The sequence below is a fragment of the Morone saxatilis genome, unplaced genomic scaffold (genome assembly GCF_004916995.1).
Source record: "Morone saxatilis isolate NCDOM2014 unplaced genomic scaffold, NCSU_SB_2.0 Contig12, whole genome shotgun sequence".
Taxonomy (NCBI): Eukaryota; Metazoa; Chordata; class Actinopteri; family Moronidae; genus Morone; species Morone saxatilis.
In genome coordinates, this window is record NW_023339674.1 from 8,625,969 (window position 1) to 8,649,901 (window position 23,933).

The 23,933-nt window shown below is 39.7% G+C and overlaps 2 protein-coding genes across 2 annotated transcripts in view; one reads left to right on the top strand and one right to left on the bottom strand.

The window, feature by feature from the left end:
* crb1 (crumbs cell polarity complex component 1) overlaps positions 1-11,993 on the bottom strand; it is a 21,178-nt gene extending 9,185 nt beyond the window's left edge. Inside the window, 10 exon segments of the mRNA XM_035653603.1 lie at positions 832-997; positions 1,166-1,716; positions 2,810-3,775; positions 5,573-5,755; positions 6,015-6,154; positions 6,304-6,499; positions 7,415-7,651; positions 10,855-10,989; positions 10,992-11,062; positions 11,977-11,993. Coding sequence (XP_035509496.1) covers positions 832-997; positions 1,166-1,716; positions 2,810-3,775; positions 5,573-5,755; positions 6,015-6,154; positions 6,304-6,499; positions 7,415-7,651; positions 10,855-10,989; positions 10,992-11,062; positions 11,977-11,993 — 2,662 coding nt within the window.
* On the top strand, positions 11,943-23,891 carry axdnd1 (axonemal dynein light chain domain containing 1). Its single transcript, XM_035652828.1, has 26 exons — positions 11,943-12,130; positions 12,763-12,920; positions 13,013-13,116; positions 13,325-13,418; positions 13,745-13,830; positions 13,948-14,004; positions 14,236-14,344; positions 14,904-15,025; positions 15,319-15,459; positions 15,681-15,785; positions 16,151-16,271; positions 16,527-16,628; positions 16,720-16,886; positions 17,112-17,181; positions 17,705-17,939; positions 18,298-18,514; positions 19,115-19,208; positions 19,896-20,086; positions 20,356-20,446; positions 20,737-20,880; positions 20,992-21,075; positions 22,139-22,180; positions 22,536-22,637; positions 22,730-22,821; positions 23,152-23,291; positions 23,386-23,891. The coding sequence occupies exons 1-26, from the start codon at positions 12,061-12,063 to the stop codon at positions 23,499-23,501; spliced, it is 3,054 nt and encodes a 1,017-aa protein (XP_035508721.1). The 5' UTR covers positions 11,943-12,060; the 3' UTR covers positions 23,502-23,891.
* The last annotated feature ends 42 nt before the right edge of the window (positions 23,892-23,933 follow it).

Sequence of the window (23,933 nt, forward strand, 5' to 3'; positions counted from 1 at the left end):
TTGGGTAATGTATATACATACTGTGAGTCTAAGAGGTAAACAATTCCATACGGGTTTAAGAGATTTTATGTAACTAACAAATGATGTCAAGGAGATGAAGGCAACAAACTTTACCACTAATGACATGGGACCATATACTGTCAATGCATGGGACAAAAGTGAGCTCACTGTAAGGGGACTTGTGGGAAACCCAACCTTACTGATGCTGATAGGTATTAACATGCAGTGACTGGAAGTGTAATGACAAATTGGAAAAATATCTAAAATCAATCAAATGGGTTGAAAATGTAACTTAAGATTTTAATTGAATTAATGTAATGTATTGTAATGTAATTTAAATGTAACTACCAATGTAATGTTTACATTACATGACTTACATGAGATTAAGTAATGACTACATGTAATTACTCCATGATCAAGTAAAATGCGACTACTAGACCATTTTCTAAACTAGAGGTCTCTCATAACCAAAGTAGACTAGAAATTGAGTCTGACTTCCTAAAGACTTGCCTTAAGGCTTGAAACATTCAACAGACAGATTTTGAACTGGTAAACTCTAAGGTTTCAGGTAAACTATTTGGTCTATGCACTGAAAGGACTTGGTCACAGCTATGAAAAATGATATATAGTAACACATTTGAAAGGGAGGTGATCAAATGCTGTGTTTTATTCCTATTGTTGGTCTGAATGTGGCCTTGACGTGGACTTGCAGCTTGATCTTCAATTTGCCATCGAAGATTTGTGTCTATACTTGGACTTCAAATGGGACGAGACTCAAACAACTTAAAAACATCTCTGCTTGGAACTGGTGAAATCATGGATGCCACTTACATTCATATCCCTGGTTCAGCATTCTGCACTCTGTGTCTGTGGGGCAAGGTGACAGTTCACACCACCTGACCTCTTCACAGCGCCGCCCTGCTGTCTTGGGAGGGCAGGTGCAAGTGAAGTCATCCCACATGGAGTAGCACATGCCTCCATTTAGACAGGGGTTCCTCTGAGGATGAGAAATTGATACAGGGACTTACTTTTACCAAATGCTACATAATGTCTGATTTTCCTTTTCTGAATATGAAACGTATACTGGTCAGAGGTCTCATTTTAAGCTTTTTATTTTAGGAAAATAAAAATATTAATTAACAAATATCAATGAAAGAGAACTCACGCTGCAGGCGTTGTCCCCAGAGCATCCAGCAGTCACATTTTCCATGAGCTCCAGAGGATAAGATGTCACTGAGGTGTCCAACCCAAAGAACAGCAGCCTCCTGTCATTGATCCTCAGGTCCTGGATACAGCCTTTAAAATATCCACCAAACATTGAAGTCCTCCTACTCTCCAACAGACCTCCCACATGCACGGTATCTCCTGCTTGGACACTTACTGTTCTGACTTCCACATCACCCTGTTTCTGAGCTGCTATGTACAGTGCCATACGGTCCTTCACCATCTCTACACTCACAAAGTGAACTTCTCCATCATCAATCGCACTCTCTGCCTTCAAGCTGTCATAGTTATTGAGCTGAACCGTGACCTTGCCGTCCTCCAGCCACATGTGCAGGTACTGGCTGCTGCTATTGGCAAGCGCCAGGAGGAGTCCATTTTGCCTCCGTGTACGCAGGAAGAGGGAGATGTAGAGGTCATGACCCAGATCATCTGTGACAGTGAACGTTGCATAACTCTGAGAGTCCTCGCTCCCAAAGCGTGCAGTCACATGTTCTGCAAAAAGGGGAAAAAAGTGAGGAGACAATTAAATGTTGGCTGCATTGTATTGACCAAAAGTCAAACAAAGAGCTGGAGTGCATGTAAGCTAATGTCAGTATTCACAAAGTACAAAAACAGCTTACACTCCAAAATCTATCAGACTTCTCCTTTAATACTATTTATTCAATTTTAGCTTCACCACAGGGATGTAAAATGATTTTTTTTTCATCTGTACTTAGCACTAAAACTAAACATTTACTACATAAAGGGTTTTTGCAGAATTAACTAAATAAAGGAAAAGAGATTCAAGCAGTTTATGTTGTGGTCCCCAGGCGAAATTTAAGCAGCCACCAGCCCTCATGTTCTGTATGTTGTGTCCACTGTCAGCACTTTCCACTGTGGGTTTGTCATCTTATAAGGCATGCAGGATATTGAGAACACACAAAGAGAGGACATACAGTGTATGAAAAGCCATATGAAAACCATAAAGCTCTGTGTTGAGTCCATGTCTTTGTGTGTATGTGAGTTAATGTGTGCGCCAATATCCAATCAGACTCTTTGATCAGTAATCTGCTTCGATAGACTCAAGAGGCTATAAATATTCTCGGTGGAAAATCAAAACTTTTCAGTATTTTTAGGGGAAACGTGAGTGGAAAATTCTAAACAACTTTTTCATTTAATTTATCATTTAGTTGCTGATGTATTGATCACAGTATTCAATAGTCTACTGAATGGTGTGACATTTGCTTGCATGTTCTGTGTATTTCCAAAATAGAATCCCTTATATCCTTAATCCAGTGCGTCAGATAAGAGGATCTGTGCCTCTGTCCTTTACTGTGGCTTTTGATTCTCCTCATCTCTCCTTCCTTATCTTCTGTTACACATCAACAAAGGATGTTATGTCATTACCTACTTAACAAATTTGGTGAGAATGACCTAGTTCTCTCCTTCCATCTCAATTAATCAGATTATCTTAAAGTTTAATGTCTGGTTTTGATGGTTAGATATCCAAAGTTTGATTCGTTTCTAAGTTGTGTTTCTAAGATGTTATTTGACCGTCTTATTTCTCCACCTGTTGGAACCTATTAGTTCACAGCTGAAAACATACCTTCCTCACAGTCCTGCCCCTCATAAGGCCTTGGACATCGGCACTGGTAGCTCTGCCACAGGTTGACACACTGTCCTCTGTTTTGGCAAGGCACATCCAGGCAGCGGTCCCTGTGGCTGCAGCCAGGGGACACATTAACAGCAGAGTCGCTCAGCCATTCCTCAGGGACGACCAGCTGCCAGTCCACAAACACATCACGCATACAGCCAATGAATGCTGGAAGTGGAGAGTCCTCACGGGGGCTATTTGAGTCCTGAAACACTCCTCCAATGAAAGTGTTCTGAGGAGGGGACGCCAGCCCAGCCACGGTGCTTTGAATCTGGGCCACCTCGTGGCATGACTGGCTCCCACAGCTCCCAGCATCATCTAAGAGTTTCAGACTGAGCACCCAGTTTCCAAGCATAGCCTCCACAGAATGCCACTCTCCATCTGTGACATTGTGTGGAAGCTCCAGGACCTGGCTGGGGCTTTCAGCTTCGGCATCAGGCGAGGCCTCCTTCCTCAGTGTGAGGCGAAGCTTCCCTTCGTCCAGCTCCAGGCTCAGCAGCATCCCCCTGCTGTTCCGCTGGAAAAGCACCGCTCTGGCCAGATCAGTCTTGAAGCTGAGGGTGATGTTGCAGGACACTTCCGCATCCACCAGGGGACTCTGCAGCAGCAGGTAGCCTCTGCGTTCAAAGGAGAAAGTGGTGGGGGTCTTACAGAGGGGTCCAGTGTACCCAGGCGAGCAAGAACAGGTGTATCCGTGAGTCCCATCCAACAGGAAAGGAGAGCAGGAGCCCTGGTTCTGGCATTCATGTCCTTCACAGCCCACTAGCCTCAAATCACAATTTACACCTCCATAGAGGAAGCCATTATGACTCTGCTTGAGGCAGTGGCAAATATAGCCTCCAACACGGCTCTCACACCTGCCTCCATTCTGGCAGGGACTAGGGTCACACGGGTTTATCACCTCCTGGCAGAGGGAACCTGTTCACAGAAGAATACAATAAAATCACATAACAAATTTTTTTTCTAGCCAGAGTAGACAGAAACTCTCTTAAATGTTGTTACTACTGTAATTAAAACATGATTGCAGGTGTAAATTATGTATTGTGGCCTGATCTGAATTATTCTGCTAACTGAAGAGGGAATTATTGTCATTATAACTTGTTCAGTGGTCTTGTAAGCAATAGATGTCCCTGCTGCTGTTTGTTTACTACAAACAATTCATACCCTGTTACTTGGTTATTATGTGGGCATGTTACATAATGATGGCAAGTGATGAAAACATTGGACATGTGCCCATTTGTTCTCCCATTTTCCTCCACAGTTAGTCAAAGCTTGTTTTTATGTGTATCACGGTTCCAAGTTAGCTCCAAACTGTGAAGTATCAATCAAAGTTCTCTATGCAGGCAGTGTGTTTTACTCTCTACAACATTGTTTGTCTATTTGTATTTGTCTCCAGAAATCTTTGTTTGTACTGTATGTGTTGTTATGATATAGATTTTATTAACATTTGAAATTTCTACTGTAGACAAATCTAAAACGAATGCAATGAGTAGGTATTTCATCATATGGAGCAGAAACAGTACGGTTTATCATTTATTACATTTTCTTACGGATTAGTAAAACACAGCACACAGTACAAAATACTGTAACAACAGGTGGATTGCTTCTTCAATGCAATATTATTATTATTATTATTTTATTATTATTATTATTATTATTTGTTTTATATTGGTAGGAAGAAAAGAACACAGGAATTAAATACCCATTATGTAATACCTTACTAAACATCTACGTATATAAAAAATGTCTTCTGATGTTACCTGTTCCAAGCAACAGAATCCCCAAAATCCAGGGTGCAGGTGTCCACATCATGCTGTCACTTTTTCCCCCAGGATAGCCCCAAACTTGTCTAACTGCACCATATTAATTTGTGTGTGTACAGGCCATCCAAGTGGAGGTCTGTTCCTTGTCTACTTGTCCACAATTGCGTAGGGCTGAGTAGCTCCAGTCAGGAGACCGGCAAAGCCAGATCCTGGGGATTAAACTAATGCTATTTGGCCACCTTACTGAGTCAGTGCCACTGCGACTGGCAGAGAGTCAATTTTTAGAACACAACTCTCAGCAGGCAATGGCTCACAGTCCTACCTTCAGTACATTGCTAGATCAAGTCTTGTGTAAACTGGAAAACTAGAATTATCAGCTCTTGCAACTGAAAACTGTAATTTAATGTTAATGTAACATCCCTGTCACAGTGCAATTTTTCTGGACATCAATGCACTAACAATAAACTATGAATATGTAAATGTTATTGTATGGATCATTATCAATTATATTACCTGCAGACCAAATTTCCAAGACCCAACTACTAATTTAGGTCATTTTAAATTGATTCATTGTGCCGGTTGTTCCTCAACATATCTTTAACTGCAAAAATATTATAGCATTACAATGAAACCCAAAGTAAAGCTATGACATGTAATTGCTGTGTGATTTTAGCATCTTTCATCTCTTCAAAAAATATATATTTTATATTACCACTGGGGGGCGCTAAAATTAGAAAATGTCAAATTCAACAGCTAGTGCCTTCTGTCATCTCACTATACTGTTACAGTCTCATTATGACACAACATAATTTTGGTTATTTTTGTACACTGTGAACAACACAGGTCCTTACATCAAGCAGAGTGTACTGGGAACTACCTTGGGCTGTATAACCCTCATTGGAGACCTGTGAAAGACATGATGAATTCCACTTGGCTGATCAGAATAAATTACCTGTTGTTCCTCGAGGACAGCTGCAGATGTAGCCTGCAGCATGCTGGTGGTCATAGAATGAAGGCAGCAGAGGCTCGCTGCCATACATGGCCTGCCACGATCTCTCAATGCAGCGGCCTCCATGCATGCAGGGGTTGCTGCTACACTCATTGATGTCAATCTCACACTGACGCCCCTTAAACCCTGGAATGAGAAAGCAGATAGTGTTTCTGGTGGAAATAATGTATAAGATTGCACACATATGATATCCTAGATTAAGTCAAAGTTCTGATTATGTTTCTCCCATCATACATTCTTATAAATCTCTCTGTTTCTCTTCCCTAGTTGCTATATAGTACCTGTGTCTCTTGACCTTTCAAACTCCTATTTAAAAACTCCAAAACCTCTCACTCAGAAATGCAGTATTTTCCCTTTTAACTGAGCAAGAAAGTGCTTCATGTACCTGGCCAGCATTCACAGGTGTAGTTACCATGGTTGTCCTCACAGATGGCGCTGTTAAAGCAGGGTTCAGAGTGACAAGAGGGTAGTGGTGCTTCACAGTTTCTGCCAGTGAAGGCTGTGTGAGAGCAGTCACAGCTGTAGCTGGGACAATCAAGGATTCAGAAATCACATAAATGATTTACATAATTCCTCCAGTTTATGCATACTGTACAAAACATTTTTACTTTTCTTAACTTGGCGAGAGCTATGTACAATTTCTTCTTTTCAGCAACTGCTGCTGGGCTACTTACTCATTCACCCCATCTATACACAGAGCCCCATTTTGGCATGGCTGCTCTTGGCACTCATCAATGTTGATTTCGCAGCGGTGTCCTTGGAAACCGGACAGGCAGGTGCAAGTGAAGCCACCAACGTAGTCATGGCAACTGCCGCCATTGAGACATGGCTGTGATTGACACTCATCAATCTGGACCTCACAAGTGGCCCCTGTGAACATCAAAGCAGTACAGATGTCAGAAGGCGAGTGGGCCTGCTACATAGACTGAGGGCAGGGGTCAAAAATGAACAAAGCTTTTATGTGTACTGGCTGTGATCATGTGTGGACTGAGCTTTTATCTCACAACAAGGCCTCAGCAGTTGTTTGCAATTCCAAAAACAGTACACTGTGTGCAACATATCTCATAAATGTACCCTTATAGTGGTATTACCCTCATGAAAAAGAGGATAAGGAATGAAATTTTAACATGAATAAATACAACTAACAAGACATGGTTTTAAGACATATGAACCATATGAGGTGTCAAAATACTTTTAGGATTCTTTCAGTAGATTAATATATTGGGGTTTAGCTCCTTTAGTTCCTCTATTTTTTATTAAGAAGATTTGAAACATAACACAAGATAAAATAAAATTAAAAAAGTTACAGACATGATGCAGGGCATAAACTTAGAACGAAAACATTATGAAACATTATACCCCAATAAGAGACTGAATGAATCATTATATTAGTTCTAGTGGGTTGAGGTTTTTTGTTTTCAGAGTTACCCTTTACTACTGCAGATTTTTTTTAAATAATCACTTGGCCAATAGAGTCACAGATTTGACAGAGCACATGAAAATGCCATAAGATTTAGTATGACACAGAGGGCTTTGGGAAACATGGAGGACTCATATTTAACCCCCTTCTACTTTTTTAACATTCCATCAACACAAAATTCATCTGAAACAGAGGTTAGACATTTACACATGTAAGCACTGTAGTTTTCTCAAATAATTAAAACTGACTGGGAATCCCCACACCCCACAAAAATCTAATCACAAATGTGTTATTTTAGGAGAGAAATGATGTGGCCTTATTTTTATGATGCTCTTGGGAGTCCCGGCACTGTTATTTCCACTCACCAGTGAACCCGGGAGAACATAGACAGGAGAACCTGCCCACTCTGTCCACACAGGTAGCTCCGTTACTGCAGGGCTGCGACACACACTCATTCACATCAATCTGACAGTGAGCACCCTGGAACCCCGGCACGCAGAAGCACGAGTAGCCATCCCCACGGATTCTGCATATCGCCCTGTTTTGGCACGGGTTTGGAGAACACTGGTCCACTGGTGAGGGCAGCCTGTCAGTGGATGCACCTGTGAGCACACAGCATCACATTTTGAAATTTTAATATCACAGATTATTCTTGGTTCTGAGGATGTAATAAACCAATAAAACCAGGATATTCATTCTTTCTGATAAAAGATTTGCAATATGTTACTTTTAATATTCATTTTTTTTCTGAGTCTTGAAGCAAAACAAAAGTTTGTTTCCAATAAAACTGCATGTGTGACTTATGATAAAATGTAATTTATAACCTCTGGTTGTAAGATTTAGATTAGGAAAGTCTTTATAAACTGGTTAACAGAAAAAACTCAGTCTAAGAAATCCCTTTGGCATCAATGTGAGTAAACATGCTCTTGTACACTATTTTAGTCTAATCATGCCTGGCATGAAGCTCTTTTATCTCAATTTATGTTTGATAAAACCACTCTGTCTAGCAGTTGTCGGCACAAGGACTTCAAATTTAAGGGCCTCTCAAGGCGTCATGGCTGGCTGCCATGGTAACCAATTCCACTGTTTGTTTGGTTTAAGCATTCAATCTATTTCCACGGTGACTGCATCCAACCGAACATTTGAGGCATTTACTCCTTTACACTTAATGGTGTGTTTTAATCAGCGGGACATTACTGCCATGCTGCCAGAGCTCTGGATTTAGGTCTCATTTCAGTCAACACATGCTATACATACTAATTAGAGGATGAGCAATTCTCAGGAACAACAATGAAAAGCAATAATTCTTAAACTGTCTATGACGTAATCACGTTTTTTAGCCTAGATTAATAAATATGATGTAGAGAATTGTACATGTTTTCTGCAAAAAAATGTTTATACTGTATTTCATCATAGCATCAATGCACCATATATGTTTTTATTAATACAATTAGGAATGTGTTTTAGGCCCACAATTTCCACACTTTAAAGAAGACTCTGCAACTTCACTTTAAACGCAGACTCCAGGTAATTTAGCTTGCAAAAATACACATTTGTCTGTTAATTGTGACTAGCTTTATAACATTCTGTTGATTTTCAGGAAAGGGCTATTCCAAACCGTAATATATCTAGAACTATGTTGGAAGTTGGATGTATAAAGAATGGTATTTTCTATCATCTTGACAACAGATTTCTCAAATCTCAAAAAGCAACTGTATGTTTAGGATAACTTTGTGTCCTTAACCTCCTTAAATATCCCCCTTTTTAACATAGAAAAACATCCAAACAGTATGACAATATTACATCTGGGTGTTCCAATAATTCACTTTAACTTTACATTTATTTCATATTTACACTAGGAAAATATTCAATCCCATGTTGTAATTTTTTTATGATTCAAATGACAAGTAAACATTTTGGTCGCATTTTTTCAAATATCTAACTGTATATATGATATCTTAGAACTCAAAACAATGTTCTGTGGGTTTGAGCATTGTGTGTCATGATTTTGTAAAGGTGTACCCACGAGTTGAGATTTCTTTTTTAGAAAACCAAACATCTCAAGAGCCTCAACCTTATGATGATGCATTGCGTATTTCTTCACTCTTCCTGACTCTCGAATCATACATCATGTCAACCCTGAGATTTGCCTCCTACAGCTCATACACATGCACAAAAACATCAAAGACAAATAGCTACCATTGAGGCATCTTAAAATTGCCGTACTCCAGGCAGAACGAATGGGACCAGCTCAGAGGCAATGATCCTGGTAATCCATGGAATGTGCATAAGGAGACACAGAGGCATGATGCCACAAGGAGGGGACAGCTGAACAAGTGTTGCTTCTATTAGATGATAATCAGGCTGAGACATATTTCTAAAAGTCTTGAAAGCAATTTATGGATATTGGATGGACATGGCGATACTTGAAAGCGTGTACGTGTGTTTTTCATGATGGGTGCAAAATGGACTCTGCATCATTATGAAGCCGAGGGGCACAAATGTAGCCATAGAGATATTCCAATAATATTCCTCACATATGATAATTGTGCACAGTAATCATGCTTGAAGAGCACAATCAGGCTGAGTGCTGACTATAAAGGAGTGCAATTACACGTGGTTCTCCATCTTCACCAACTCAGGCAACAATCTTATGTCATTGGTGGAGGTCAATCAGTTTCATAGACAGTTGGCAGAGTTCTCCAGTAGCAGCTTATACGTGTCTAGACTTGGACTGGTGTGATGGAGATCATAAGACCATATGCTTACATTACATTGAGGATCAGACTAGTAAATTCAGACCAGATTAGAGGAGCATGTTGTAGCGGTGTTTAATATATATAATGTCTAGAAAAACACAGAGACAGACTCTTAATAAGAATTAAAAGCTTGTAACCATGAATAATTGTCTATGAGTATCCAGTATGTTTTTTTTTTTAGGAAACCGGGACACGTGGTGTCTGTTTGTAAGATTTGCTCTACTGAATCCTCTTGGTCTTTCAGGCAGGGAGTTCAGAGGATTCAGAGCCATTGCCTGTTGCTTATTTGAGACAAAGCTCCAGCCAACCACACATCCCCTCCCACAGCATGTAAGGCTTTTTTCATATGCAAATTCCTTCTGAGGGTCTTTGTTTGGTCCTATCTGGAGGCCCTCAAATGGCACATGTGTGGCACCTGACATCTCCTCCGGACTGATGCATGTTGCCGCTGTATCTGTGTGTTTGTTTCAGTGGTGATAAGAAGATGTAATTATTGTGTGTTTTGTGTAGACAGAGAAATATAGTGCCTTCTTCCTTTTGTCAATTTACACACACACAACCCCCCCCCCCAATCCTAATACCCCCTCCTGGGTCACTACACCGCCCCCCATTGTTAGATCTCTTTTTACCATCTTTCAGTCCTTAGAAAATGTGTAGGCATCATTATAGGCAATGATGTCATCTCACAGTCTTAATTGATATTCCAAGCATGGGCTGGTTCAAATGCAAGCCAAATACTAGAGTCAAATTCAAAACACAATTTCTACACTACTCGACTTCATTTCAGGGTTTAAGGAAACTTTTACAACAAAAATGTGTGAATAAAACAAGCATGTTTTGTATCACCAACTCCAGTTTTGTTGGTGGTGAAATACAAAAAAAGCCCAGTGACTTTACTGCTACAAATGGCACTAATTATTAGTTAACTATAAGAAATATATGATGATGATATAGCCACAGCATGACATTAAACAAGCATTCATTAGTAAACAATAACTATAAACAGAAACTAAACTCATAGCCACGAGGGAAGAGCACTCACTTACCATCTATCACAACCAGTGGTAAGACGAGAAATGTCCATGCAAGTAATTCAAAATTATGATAACGAATTAAATCCATAATCGGGACAGGAAATCATCCTGCTCGTCTGTGTTGAAGTCTCACACGGATCTCCCTGCTGCTGCTGCTGCTGACTGTTGCGACTCATCTGTTGTCAACTACAGATCCACTTGATGCTCACTTCTCTTCCTGCTGGAGCACCATCAAGAGTCTCCATCACACATGAAGTAAAAGAAGACTGCAGCGTGGCGTTCAACAGGCTACACATATACACACACACACACAGAGTAAGGCAGTGACGATCACATGGGAGGTACAGAAATCTCACTGCAAAGACAGAAGCCTAACTGATGTTAGGAAACAACAATTAACTATTACAGCAGTCGACTTAGAGCAAGAGTAGCCAAATATTATAATTTATATTATAATATATTATATATTAATATTTGAAATGTAGACCTACAGCACGTGGCCCTATATATAGGCTACAAGAAAAACCCAAAACAAAACATACTAAAATCCTAAAAATCACTATGTGATGAAATCATCTTGATATGAAAAAATAAATTACTGATCAATTAAATCAAAATATATCAAGCATCAAGCATTAAATTGATGAGGAATTGATTTTTTCATATTAACGACTAAATTGTTAATATCAATGAAATAGCTTAAATCAATAATTAAATTGTTTTTTAAGTATTAGTAAGTAAGAAGCAAATATCAACTGCAAATGTTGATTATATAAAATATTATTAAAAACTAAAATAGGATTCGTGTTTGTCTTCAAAATCCAGTATAAACTGTACATATGATCTCATCCATATTACTATGCATGTTCGTGTTTTTTAACGGTGCTGTTGAAATAGGATATTAAAAAATAGTAGAATATAAAATACATTTAAAAAATATTTGTATTGATTTTGTCCATGCGGTGGTCAGTTTATGAACTTATTAGCAAATAAAAAAAGTAAAAAAGTTACAGATGTTTCTGCTGTTGACAAAATGAACAAACGTCAGTGGCGTTTCCGTGGCAACGCGACCAGGAAGTTGAAGCTCCTGGGAAGAGCGGCGGAGACGGTTCAATTATTTTTTACAAATAAAACCAGCTTCTCGCCCACATGACTTTGTTAAAGTTTCAGAATTGTAATGCCAAAAGCTTATTGTAACGTCTCCACCGTGACTCCGGGATGTCTGCGGCCATGAAAGCCGGCAGTTCAGCGCCAAGTTCATCGAGGCCGGAGGAAGTCCTGGACAGAGGTGACGTTACTGTGCAGTCAGTGGAGAGGGCTGGTTAACATTAGTGCTCAGCTACCAGCAGGAGGAAAAACAAACAAAAGATTAACTCCTATCGGTGCAGCACTTCACACATAGAGCAACTTAGATAGATAACAGCCACAAACTTTTGGATTTATGGTTAGAAGTTTCACTTTTCCCCTTAAACTGGTCTAATAATGATAGAAGGTGAAAGTTACAATCAGTAGTAAGTATTTTTTAAACTATTTATTGTGCATATACATGTTTTTTTTGTGTAATTATAAATAGTTTGTTATTATTGAGGACAACTAATCTTTATAATAATAATAAGGCATACTTTGTTTGAAATAGAGATCGTCTTTCCAGATTCCCCAAAGTCTCTAATATCCAGCTGGAACAAAAAATATCCGACACACAATACTTTTCCCCCCAGGTTCTGATAAAGCAATCAAATATGGGAAGCCTGACGTATTATATGTCTTTGCTCTACGTGCGTGATGCAAGAAAAATGTGGAAAATAAAAACATCAAACTGTGAGACACATTCATGTGCATACATACCATCCCCTCATACCAAGGTCAGAGTCTGAGTTATACATTTGCCGGTTTGTTTGAATTTGTTTATATTTTTCTCAGTGGCGGAACTGAATTTTGAAGTCCCACCGGAGAGCAGAAAGACACAGCTTCCTCCTGTCAACAGCCACATCATCCCAGATGAACTGCTGGTCAGCCTTACCTCCACTGTCTGCAACAAGAGCACACTGGGGCACACTGCACACCATCGACACTGCAAGGTACATTCATGCCCCATTTATATCTAAGAGGGTTATTTCTGTGTGGCTGAAATCAGTTCACACCAGTGTTCCTGTGTTGACTTTTTATACAGGGCTGTGGAATCAGACGGCCGGATGCAGTCTGGCATCACCCGTTAGGACGCAAGAAATACAAATATTTCCTGGAGCAACCAACGTCCTTGACTGGAGCCGGCAGGTCAGCTAGACTGACAAAACATATGCAACAACATAAAAAATGTTGCATTGCAATTTTAGTTTCTGTCTGAAGTTATAGATAATAAAATAAATGCTCTAGAGGGCAACATTAAATATCTCAAAATGTCTTACATTTGGCTTTCTGCGCTCTGCAGATGACTCAAGGATGTTAAATGCTAGTTTTTGTTTTACTTTTTTGTTTCATACAGGGATATTTCGTTCCTGTGTGATGCTATGGTAACCCAGAAGAAGACAACACCCCTTCCACCACTGACTGACAAGAACGGCATCGGAGACACACAGGTGCGCTGCTTCATCTGACCTGTTTTGACCTTTTGGCCTATTAACCCTCTTTGGGTAAAATAAGGAGGACCTAAGAATGTGAATTTCCTGTTTTCATCTCTAAACTTTACTTTGGCATGTTTTATGAAGAAATGTTACGTGAAGAAGCATGACTAAATTACCTTAGAGAGGAGTTTAAATAGATTTTTTTTTATATTTAGGTTTTATAGTTGTCTTTAAAAAATACTGTGAGTTACCGTAATAGTGCTGACTTCAAATTCACATTTATTGTTATTCATCTATACTGTATAGTTTGATGTGATAATCACAGCCACTCTGTATTTCAGAACATAAGTGTCTCAGAAAGTCTGATCCCAGATGAATATCACATTGTGAAAAACAAAGGGCTGCGGAGCCTTGAGCTCTATGAGGAGTGAGTCTGCTTCATTATGTTCATCCTCTTTATTCATGTGAACTGTTCACCTTCATATTATCATCGTCAAATTGGAATTTAGTTTTCCTGTCAGCACATGTTACTTCTCTTCCTCAGTGCCTTCACAGTGCAGCTGCAGGATGATGAGCAGAAGCTACGGGTCTTCCCTTCTCTGTGAGTTCATTCATTTTAATTCATCTAATTTACAGATAAACCATAGTTGAGTAGTCTGCACTGGGAGATGTTGTTGTTTATATTAGGAATAGTACAGCTTAATAGTAGGTAGTAATAGTACTCTTTACCATAAGGTAGGCAAAGTGCTAGTAAGATAAGGGACAGATGTTGTCAAGGAAAGACCTTAGATGTGTAGTAATACTTATTGGTGTGTATGTTCTGTGTGTCTAGGAGGCCCAGTGGCAGAGTGGAAGTGGTCCAGCTGATGAAGATAATGGACGACATGCTGGTGAAGGCCGGAGTAGATCAACAGAGTGAGGAGCTGACTGAGACCTCCCAGGTACGACAGACAGAGAAGCAGAAAGTGCACAGGCTGCTCTGTGCCTCTTTGGCTGACACTAGTGCTGTGCTGCAATCATGTACAGAGAATAATATGTAATATGTAAAGCAACCAAATCCTGCAAAACACCAAGGTGATCTTGTACGTATTAAAAAAACCTACCACTGGTCAAGGTGCCTATGCTCATGAGTTACAAATACTTTGTAGTTTGTACACACCATGTGCAGGGCTGGGGGCTGGATATAGTGACACACTGCACTGCACACTGAGCCTGTAAAAATGTGATCTTTTATTAACACTGACATGAGTAACATCCTTTAGCTCAGTGCTGCTTTTGTGCCGCTTTTATACAGATTTGGATGTGCATTACTTCCTCCCTCATCAAAAGCACACTATGTAGAGTGTACTGTTGTGTGTGAGTGTGTTACTTTCTGCTGGTAACATTCCTGTCATAACCACAACATATTCAGAGATGAGCAATTTGTATATGAAAAACAAGTGCTTACAGATGCATAGCTGTCTGTGTATATTAGAAATAGTGCAATGAAATGTCTTACAGATGGAGGGTCTGCTGGAGCTTGTGCAGGTGGAGCAGAACATCTACAACATTGTTTTCCATGAACTGATCAGGCAGGTCAGCGTGAGCTGTTCAGAGAGAGGAGAGCTGCTTGCCAAACTCAGGTTAGCAGAAAACAGAACGGCATGTAAATGTCAAACCTCAACACCGGTTGGGGGGGCGTTACTGAGCCATATGAGCGTTTGAACCAGTTGAAACCAAATTATGGAAATATGGATTTAAATAAGAACTCATATAAGATGAGCAACAATTCTTCAACTCTATTATCTCAAGTTAATTCTGAAACATATTTTCACAGATAATTTGGGGGAAACCTTCCGGCATTTTTGAAAATCTTTTCCAGTAATAACCCCAGGAAGCCTTTTTCCCAGCAGCTCTCTCGTGTTTGTGTGTCCAGGCAGCGCTACCAGTCCTTGCTCGAGCGAATCCCCCGCCTTCTGAAGGCTCTGCACACTGAGACAGTGGCACAGCGGGCTCTGGACCGCCGGCTCACCGAGGAGATCTACCACATCAAGACATCCATCCAGCAGCTCAGCGTGTAAGTAGATCAGCTGTCAGCCAGCTGGGTCATGATGAATAAAATAACCTTGTGCTTTTAAGCACTGGAACATGTTTAAAGAGTGATTCTATTTTAAGAGGAAATAATTAATGCAAGTAATGAAAATGATAACACTCATTACAATGCGTGAATATGAGAAATGTGTGTGTGCTCATTTCTCTGTGTATGTGTGTGATTATGGGTGTGCACCTTCTCTGCAGGGAACTGTCCAGAATCAGAGACCATGATGCCCTTGTTTCCCAGCAGGCAGAGAGCGCTCACCGGCAGCTGGCTGGGGCGCTTGAGCAGACACACACCAACTCAGAGTCCGTCCCTCACAGGACAGAATTGAACTACTGTGCATTTCATCAAGTTGATTGTGAACCTTATTTATCTGGCAGATATGAGTGATTCATTTCAAGCTAAATTTAATTGCAGGTTGATAAAAAAACTTTAAAAAAAACTCAGTAAAGGGTAATAGTGTAGAAGCAATTACTTATACTTACACTAGATACCAGATACTGCTATCAGTGTATTCCCTTTGTGATGTAGACAGTAGGGGTTACTGTATCATTAATTAGTTAATTAAGTTAATTTTAAGATGGAGTAGTAGCAGTTCAGTAAGCATGCAAAGCAAAAATACACAATGTGACCATGTGTCCCTCTCAAATGGTCCATGTGCTCTTCTTAGTGTGGTCCAGGGTTACCACGAGCTGTATGAGCTCCAGAGGGGTCGCCTTGAGGCTCGGCTGCTCCAGATGACTGAGGAGAGAGACTACTGGAGCCAACTCACCTTTTGCCTCGCCCTGAAGGTGTGTGAGCCATGATATCCATTTTTGTGTCAGCTGGACTTACCTTGTGTGTTACTTTCATGTGCTGTTATGCTGACAAAATAATAGATTAACTGACTTTGATTGTTGAATCAGAAAGCTATGGGCTACTTTGATGGAGCACAATAACTAGAATGTTTAGGTTGTGAGGATCAAATTTCTACCCACTGCTTACTAAAAACAAAATCAATTGAAGTCTATTCAAACAAGTACAGTACGTTTTTCTGTGCTCTTCAGGTGATCAGTGTGAAGAAGCTGCAGCTGATCAGTCGGCTGCATATCAGCGAGCAGAACTGGTCCAAGACAGCAGAGCACTGCAGCCTTTACGTCACTTCAAAGGTAACAAAGCAGTTCCTATTTCTTACAGTTTTATATATTGCTCCTGGAATTCAATTGCACTCTGACTATGACAGTGACCATCCTGCTGTAGGACACAGAGGACCTTAATGTCATCATAGAGCTTACTGACTACTGGAAAGAGCAGCTGACTGCTTTCATGTCCAAGCTGAAGAAGACAGAGCATTCTCAGTGCGAACACCTCAGTGCTATCCAGCAAGGCATTGCCAAGTGGTTCAACTTCTGCTCCACACAGAACCAGTAAGGAGAAGCTAAGATACCAAAGGAGATTATTTAATGTTTAAAAAAGCACCATCAGTTAAAGAAAACTTGCATTACTGGGAAACTGTAATAACCTAATTCTTTTATTGAGACTTCACGTCCAGTATAGTGCCAATAATCAGCAATGTCATTGAGAGCAATTAATGGATGAGGAGATTGATCTGTGTGTGAATTCTGCCAAAGATGCTCTTCTTCTATTTCAAGGTGCCCTGACCCAAAATATGAGAAAGCTTCATTGGAAAAGATTCAAGCTGATTTGAAGCAGTGGTCAAGTGTAAGTCAGTACATTTACTGCCTGTGTGTGTGTGTGTGTGTGTGTGTGCGTGTGTTTTTCTCATCGTGGTCACGGATATATCTGATGTATCTCATCTTCATCATCAGTCACATGTGTCTTATTTCTAACAGTAATCTCATTGATATCATTTATTTGATCCGTCTCAACTCTGCCATGTTGGTAATCTAATCACATCTAATCACTTCATGTTGCATAATTATCATCACTTGTCACGTCTGATCAGTGTCATCTTTATCATGCTGTCACTAGTCTGCTGTGTCTTAACTCCATCATCTCGTCTCTTTCATCTCATCAATCACATATCTGTGCACTACTGATAACCCGTTACTCATCTGTGTCATCTGTCTAAAATCTTTTTCTAATCAACTATGAAAAGTTATCTACAAAGATCTTAGCTGAGTGTTGAACACCTGGCTCTGAGCATATTTTTCTGTGTTATAAGGTGGTGTCCATTGTGGCTTTGATGTACCAAAGTCTTCCTCTATTTTCTGTTTCTCTGCAGACATTGGCTCGCCAGTGTGAGTGCTACCAAGGTGAGAAGCTGCTTTGCAGCCAGCTGACACTGGGTGAGCTTGGCTGTGTCCAGCAAAAATGGCTGAATATGAGCTTTCAGCTGTTCAGAAGACACCTTTCTCCCGATGGTGAACCCCCTGGAGGCCAGCAGGCTTTAAGAGAGCTTGACAGGGTCCTATCTGAACTCCTCAAACAGCTGGACACGCAAGTCAGTGGAGAGACTGGTGAGAGGCTATAGAAACACAATTTTGAATAGGGTTTGGAGAAATTTTAAATGAGCTAAAAACTGATTTTAAGGCATACAGACAGGTAAGTAAAGCATGCACTTCCACATGGCACTGCTTTAGTTTTTGCTTGACTGTACTCCAAATGGATATCTGTAAACAACTGCTGACAGCTGCAAAATCTGGACCTTGGTGAGTGTCACGGCGTATGGCCATGACGAACACACACACACTCTCACAAGCTATACTCACAGAATCTTCATAAATCTACCATATGTTTTAATGTCTCTCATTGTGGAATACAAACTTTGAAATGAGGACTAAAGTGCTGAAACTGATTCCAGCCATGCTGTTTCAGGGATCCACGGACAGATGACGTCACTGCTCGGGTTGATGGAGTCCTGGGTTTCCAAGCTTGCCACAGTGATCGACCGGCCAGAAATGATGTCCGTCTCTGATTGGCTGAGGCTGGAGAAGGCACTGTGCAATTGGCAGAGTTTGTCTGAAGAAGCCTTGCAGAACGTCTGCATTATACAGACAAAGAACAAAACGGACAAAAACAAACCTGACATTTTGTACGTTTTTCATTTAGCGGCATTAATAGTTATCCAGAATCAGAAGTCACACGTTTATATCTGTCCAGGGTTTAAACCTATACACTGTTCTGTCTCAAAATAATAATAATAGTTAAAGCAATGGATGCAATAAAAACTCATTTCAAAAAGAGATGCTTTATTTTTTAGCATTGGGTAGACAGGTTTGTAGAAAACTGTGAATGTTCTTCGATACAAGAACGTTTGTATTCTGTACGTCAGTGTATGCATGATTTAATATACACACTCTAGAAACTTGTAACTGATCTGTGACCTATAATGAGATCAACACAGCAACAAATGTGACCTAATATGCATTTTTCTACTTTAATTTTTATCGTCATAATTGTCCATTAACACATTCTGGGGAAAGGCTTTTGTTTGAGTTTGAAAATATGTGGATTCTTAGAAAATATCGAAGCTTTTATTAACACATTCTGTTCGTTGCTTGTGATAAAATTTGATTAAAACAGAGAAAGAAAAAAGATACAACTTAAATAGAAATCAAGGCAACAACACATATTGAAATTGAAATACTCCGCGTTCATTCTTTGTTTCTGTTGTGTGCGTTTCTTCAAACAGCACAGAGGCAGAAAAGGTGTCAGACAAAGTGCAGGAGTTCATAACCAACTTATCCAACTTTACTGATGGTGAGAGCCAGAGACTCAGCGAGGAGGTGAGTACCAACCAGGTTCAGGCAAACTGTCAAGGGAGGATTACACACATTTTGAAAATGCTGCAGAAACTACAATATCCCTTAAGTGCATTTGCATCAAGTGTTCTGGAACAAACACATTAGCCCCGTGAATGTGATGCTCAGATATTGCATCGGAAATAAATCTGAATGAGAACGACAAATGAGTACAAAAGAGTTTTTTGTTTTTTTTTCAAAATATGCCATATTTCTATTTAGATTTTAAAATCTAAATCTAAATTGATATATCACCATTTTGAGTTGGAAATCTATTCATCTATTTAATCAGTCCTTTTCTCTTTTTCACTTCCAGTTCTTCCCTCTTTCTGCCCTGTCCTTCGTACTGTCAGCTTCACATCTTGAGCTCTTTCTTCAGCAATGGCTCTGATCTACGTTTCTCTTCTTCTAGGTACCTACCGCCCTTTTCAGTTCTTCATTGTTTTTCTGTGATTTCTGTTTTGTCTTATAACTTATTTGTTGTTCTTTTCCAACAATAGCTTGCCTCACAATCATGCAATTACTGATACTGCTTTTTTGTGCTGTTTATCACTGAGCAGCTCTACCATAGCAGTTGCAGTTTCAATCCCAAGTCCCAGTTCAAATGTTCAGAAGATTTGCTGTAATGTGACAAGGTGCTGTCTTGAGTTTTAGTGTTTCCTCTCCTACCAGATCAGTTCCATTCACATGGCTCAGACCCGCTGGATGTTGGAACTGTTGCTCCTCATGGTACCTGACCATAGTGATGACCAGAACCAAGAACAGGAACCCTATTGCAATATGAACATCTCACTACAGACACTGGATGAGGATGCCAAGATGCTGGCTGAGAAACTGGACTATTTTTCCAGACACATCACAAGGTACCAGAGTATTTACAGTTGGATCAGATCCTGTTAACCAGAGTAACTGAAAGTTAATGCATAGTACAAAAAGTAAACTTTGTTTGAAGTGAGTACTGAATTTTACAGAGTGCAGTAATAACCTCTTTACATACATAACTAACAAGACACAGAAATGAAATGATGGCTAAAGTATACTTTAATATTGAAAGTTCCTTTGACACAACATGAATCAGAAGAGGGGTTTCTCCAGGATTGTCTCATCAAGAAATGTTTGTTATTTACTTCAGCCCTTGCAAGCTGATTCTGGAAGAACAGGTTCTGCAGAACTCGCAGGAAGTTGAGAGTGAAAATCAGATGAATGAGTGCAGAAAGCTGCAGGTAAACAATGTTCTGATGCAGAATTAAATAAATGTTTTAAGTGTTTTACATCAAATCAACTGGCAAATGTATCAATAAGAAAAAAGGAAACATTTGCACTCTTTTGTCCAAACATTTTTTCTGCCAAAGGATGCAATTAATCACCCACTGTCATTTTCTACGCAGCTCTGTTCTACTCTTTTTTGTACAAACATTATAAAACTCCCAATGAGGGAGCCATAGTGCAGTTACAGATTAGGATAAAGTAAGCTAAGAAAACCTACACCTGTGTGTGTTGTGTCCATCTTCAGAGAGAAAGCAATAATTGGGTGGAGACGTGTATAATCCTGCTCTTGGGAGTGAAAGGTGGTCCTGTGGAGCTGCCTGTCAGACTCGCTGATCCCGCCTCCAGCAGTGATGTCCCAGCCTCTCCCTCAGACAGCATGGAGACTCTGGTGAGGAGTCATTCAAAATACAACACACTTGATTTCACCTTATTTGTTCCAATTGAATAATGAAAATGAATTGAAAGCCTGCTGATGTTGATTTTTTAAATTTGATGATAGCTTTTACAGGTGAATGAAGAGATTTTAGCAGAGCCTACAGTGGACAGTGAAGACAAAAATGAGACTGAGGCAGAACTGAAAGAGGTGAGTCATTAATAAGTTTATCCAAACATTTAAATAATTAAAGAAAGCATTTATCATTTTCTAGTGAGGTAAACAAAGGAAGAAAAGGCATCATTGCTGTTGATGATAAAGGGAACTAAGATCTAGTAGTTAGACTATCTGTTATTTAACCACAGGATCAAGGTTGAAGCTCCTGTGTCAGCAAATATCTGCCCTTTCACAAAGCAAGGCACTGAGAACCATTAAGGTTTCACTGTTTAGGTCATCTGTGCTTTTAGTGTGTCTAGAAACCAATTTATAAACCCTCAAGGTCTTTAATGTGAAACGGTAAACTTTTCAAGGATTCAAGGTTATATTTTATTTAAGGTCATTTACAAAGCACGGTTGTAGAATGAAATTCAGATATAGTAGTTCCCTTTAGGCTACTTTTAAAACAGAATAAAATATAATTAATGAGTCATAAAAATAAAACTAAATGCTAATTTGTGTGATGAAGTGTTGAGGAAGAATTTAACAGTCTCACAGCCTAAGGGATGAAGCTGTCTTTAAGTCTGGTGGTACAGCAGCGGACGCTTCTATACCTCTTCCCAGATGTCAGCAGGGTTGACAGGCTGTGGCTTGGACAGGCATCTCACCGCACCAATATCACTGATGCTGGGTAGCTGAGTACCAACGATCTGTTTTAATCACCTGCTGCAGTCTTCCTGTCCTGGGCCATGCACATTCCCTATCCCTTATGTATCCAGTCAGGATTTTGTCTATTGCTTCTCTGTTAAAGTTATCAAGAATTGGCGTGGGAATTTGGCTTTCTTAAGTTGCCTTTTTCTTTTAATTAGTGTATCCCTGAATATGTTATAAATAACTATTATGTAGGTAAAATGACATTAAGTTAAAATTTTGACCAGTACTGTTTTGTTTCTGCTTATTTTATAATGTGAATTATGATCACTCATAACCATAATGTACAGTAATATTGTGTATGAATGCATAATGTGTAGATAAGGTATTTAATAACTGTTTCCATATTAATGTTGTTCATGATGATAATGACAAGGGCAGTGATGGTACTATTGTTTCTCCACAGTGCACTGCTGAAGGATATGAAGCACAACAAGAGGTTTGTCAGGTATTAACATAGTTTTAATGAAGTGTACTTTGATAAATTGTAGTCTGCAGTCTGATCTGCAAAAACAAAGATTCTTGGATTGTCTGGAACTGTGAAACTAGACATTTATGGTGAAGGTTATAGAGCTTTGTGTGATAAAAGACAACATTAAACAAATATGTATTGCTCTGCATTATATTCATTGTTACCTCAAGTCAGGAAATATTTTGGAGTATTTGGATTTATGTTGAAGACAGAACAGTTTTAGAGAATTAAATAAACTCTTTAAGAATACAGGGAATTTTATAAATGGGTCATACGTTCATTGTACAGTATTCACTAGACTTGCTAAAAACTAATTGTTATTGTCCTGCAGGGGGAGCTAACGGTTTGTGAGAGCCCAGTGGTGAAGCTGATTGGCTATGATGGGAACATTACGCAAAGAAAGCTGGGAGAGAGCAGTATCCACCTGAGTGGGGTCAGACAGATAAATCACACACTTTTCCAGTGTTAGTTCCAAGCTTTTAGCTGTGTACTTAACTGAACAATCTGCCTGTCTGTCTCTGTTAGACTGAGGAGCTGGTTGTGTCTCCAGTGACAGATGAAGCCCAGAAAGCCTTTAGCGATCTGACCACAGTAGGATTACTGCAGCAGGAACTGCAGTAAGTTTCTTATCTTTGAGTGGAACATTTTTGGTAAACTAGTATGAGTAGCAGTTACTACCATGGCTGAAAATCAATGCTTTAGTATTGCATTTAGTAAAAAACACACTTTTACATCTTGAACACTTGGAGTTTATTAGGCAAAATCCCATCAGAAGGGCATATATATGATTTTTTGTCGAGTTCAGTCACCATCAGCCATATATATCTGTTGAATGTCCACACATCAGCCGTGTTTCTGCAGCTGTTCAGAAATGGAAAAAGGACCTTTATTGACTTGTGTATATGCAAAGAACATCTAGGTTAGATTTCTCTCCATGTGTTCGTCAGTGATTCAGAGCTGCAAGTCCAGAGTGCCGAGCAGCGAGCCCTGAAGGCTGAAGAAGCCCTACAGGCAGCGTTGGAGAAGATTCGGGACCTAGAAACACAACTGCAGGGTCCGCCCAGTCTAGAGCCTAAAAGTAGTGAAGGTACAGACTAAACTGAAATTCTATAAACTTAGAACAGAGTCAGAGAGACAGTGACACAGTATTACAGTTAAACATGTCTTTGTTTGTGTTACAGAGAAAAAGAAAACACCAACACCTTCCCCACTACCAGTTACACCTCCAGCTCCTCCGAAGACAACCACAGCTGAAGCCAAAACATCAAGCAGCACCAAAAGGACCAAGAAACGGTGATCTGGAGGTGTTACAGCCTTATATGCATGTATGGGACTTTCCAGTTGTCACATTTAGGGTTTTATGTTTCATGTATTTTGTGTGCTGCAACACAAGAGAAACTTTTCGCCTGCACTCCAGGAAAGGATGCAAGAATCAAAAAACAAGAATTAACGAGAAGCATCATTTATCAGCGCTGCCGTCCAAGTATAACATTTCTCCAGTACCAGGAAAAGGTCCAATATTCACTCTGTTTATGAGAGTAAATATAGTGATCTTTACATAATGGCTTGCTGTGATTTTGTTTAACCTTGTGATGTGTCTTTGCATATAAAGGCAAATTATTTAAAACAAAATAAAGTTTCTGCAGACATTACATTTCAAAATGTTAGACTTTTTTTCAAAGCACATTTGCAAACGTTTGCTATGAACTTATTTTATATATAATATATA

Coding starts and splice junctions, on each gene's coding strand:
- axdnd1 (XM_035652828.1), top strand. CDS start 12,061: ATGTCTGCGGCCATGAAAGCCGGCAGTTCAGCGCCAAGTTCATCGAGG. Junction 19,209..19,895: donor GCCAGAGACTCAGCGAGGAG/GTGAGTACCAAC, acceptor CTCTCCTACCAG/ATCAGTTCCATTCACATGGC. Junction 20,447..20,736: donor ATGAGTGCAGAAAGCTGCAG/GTAAACAATGTT, acceptor GTCCATCTTCAG/AGAGAAAGCAATAATTGGGT.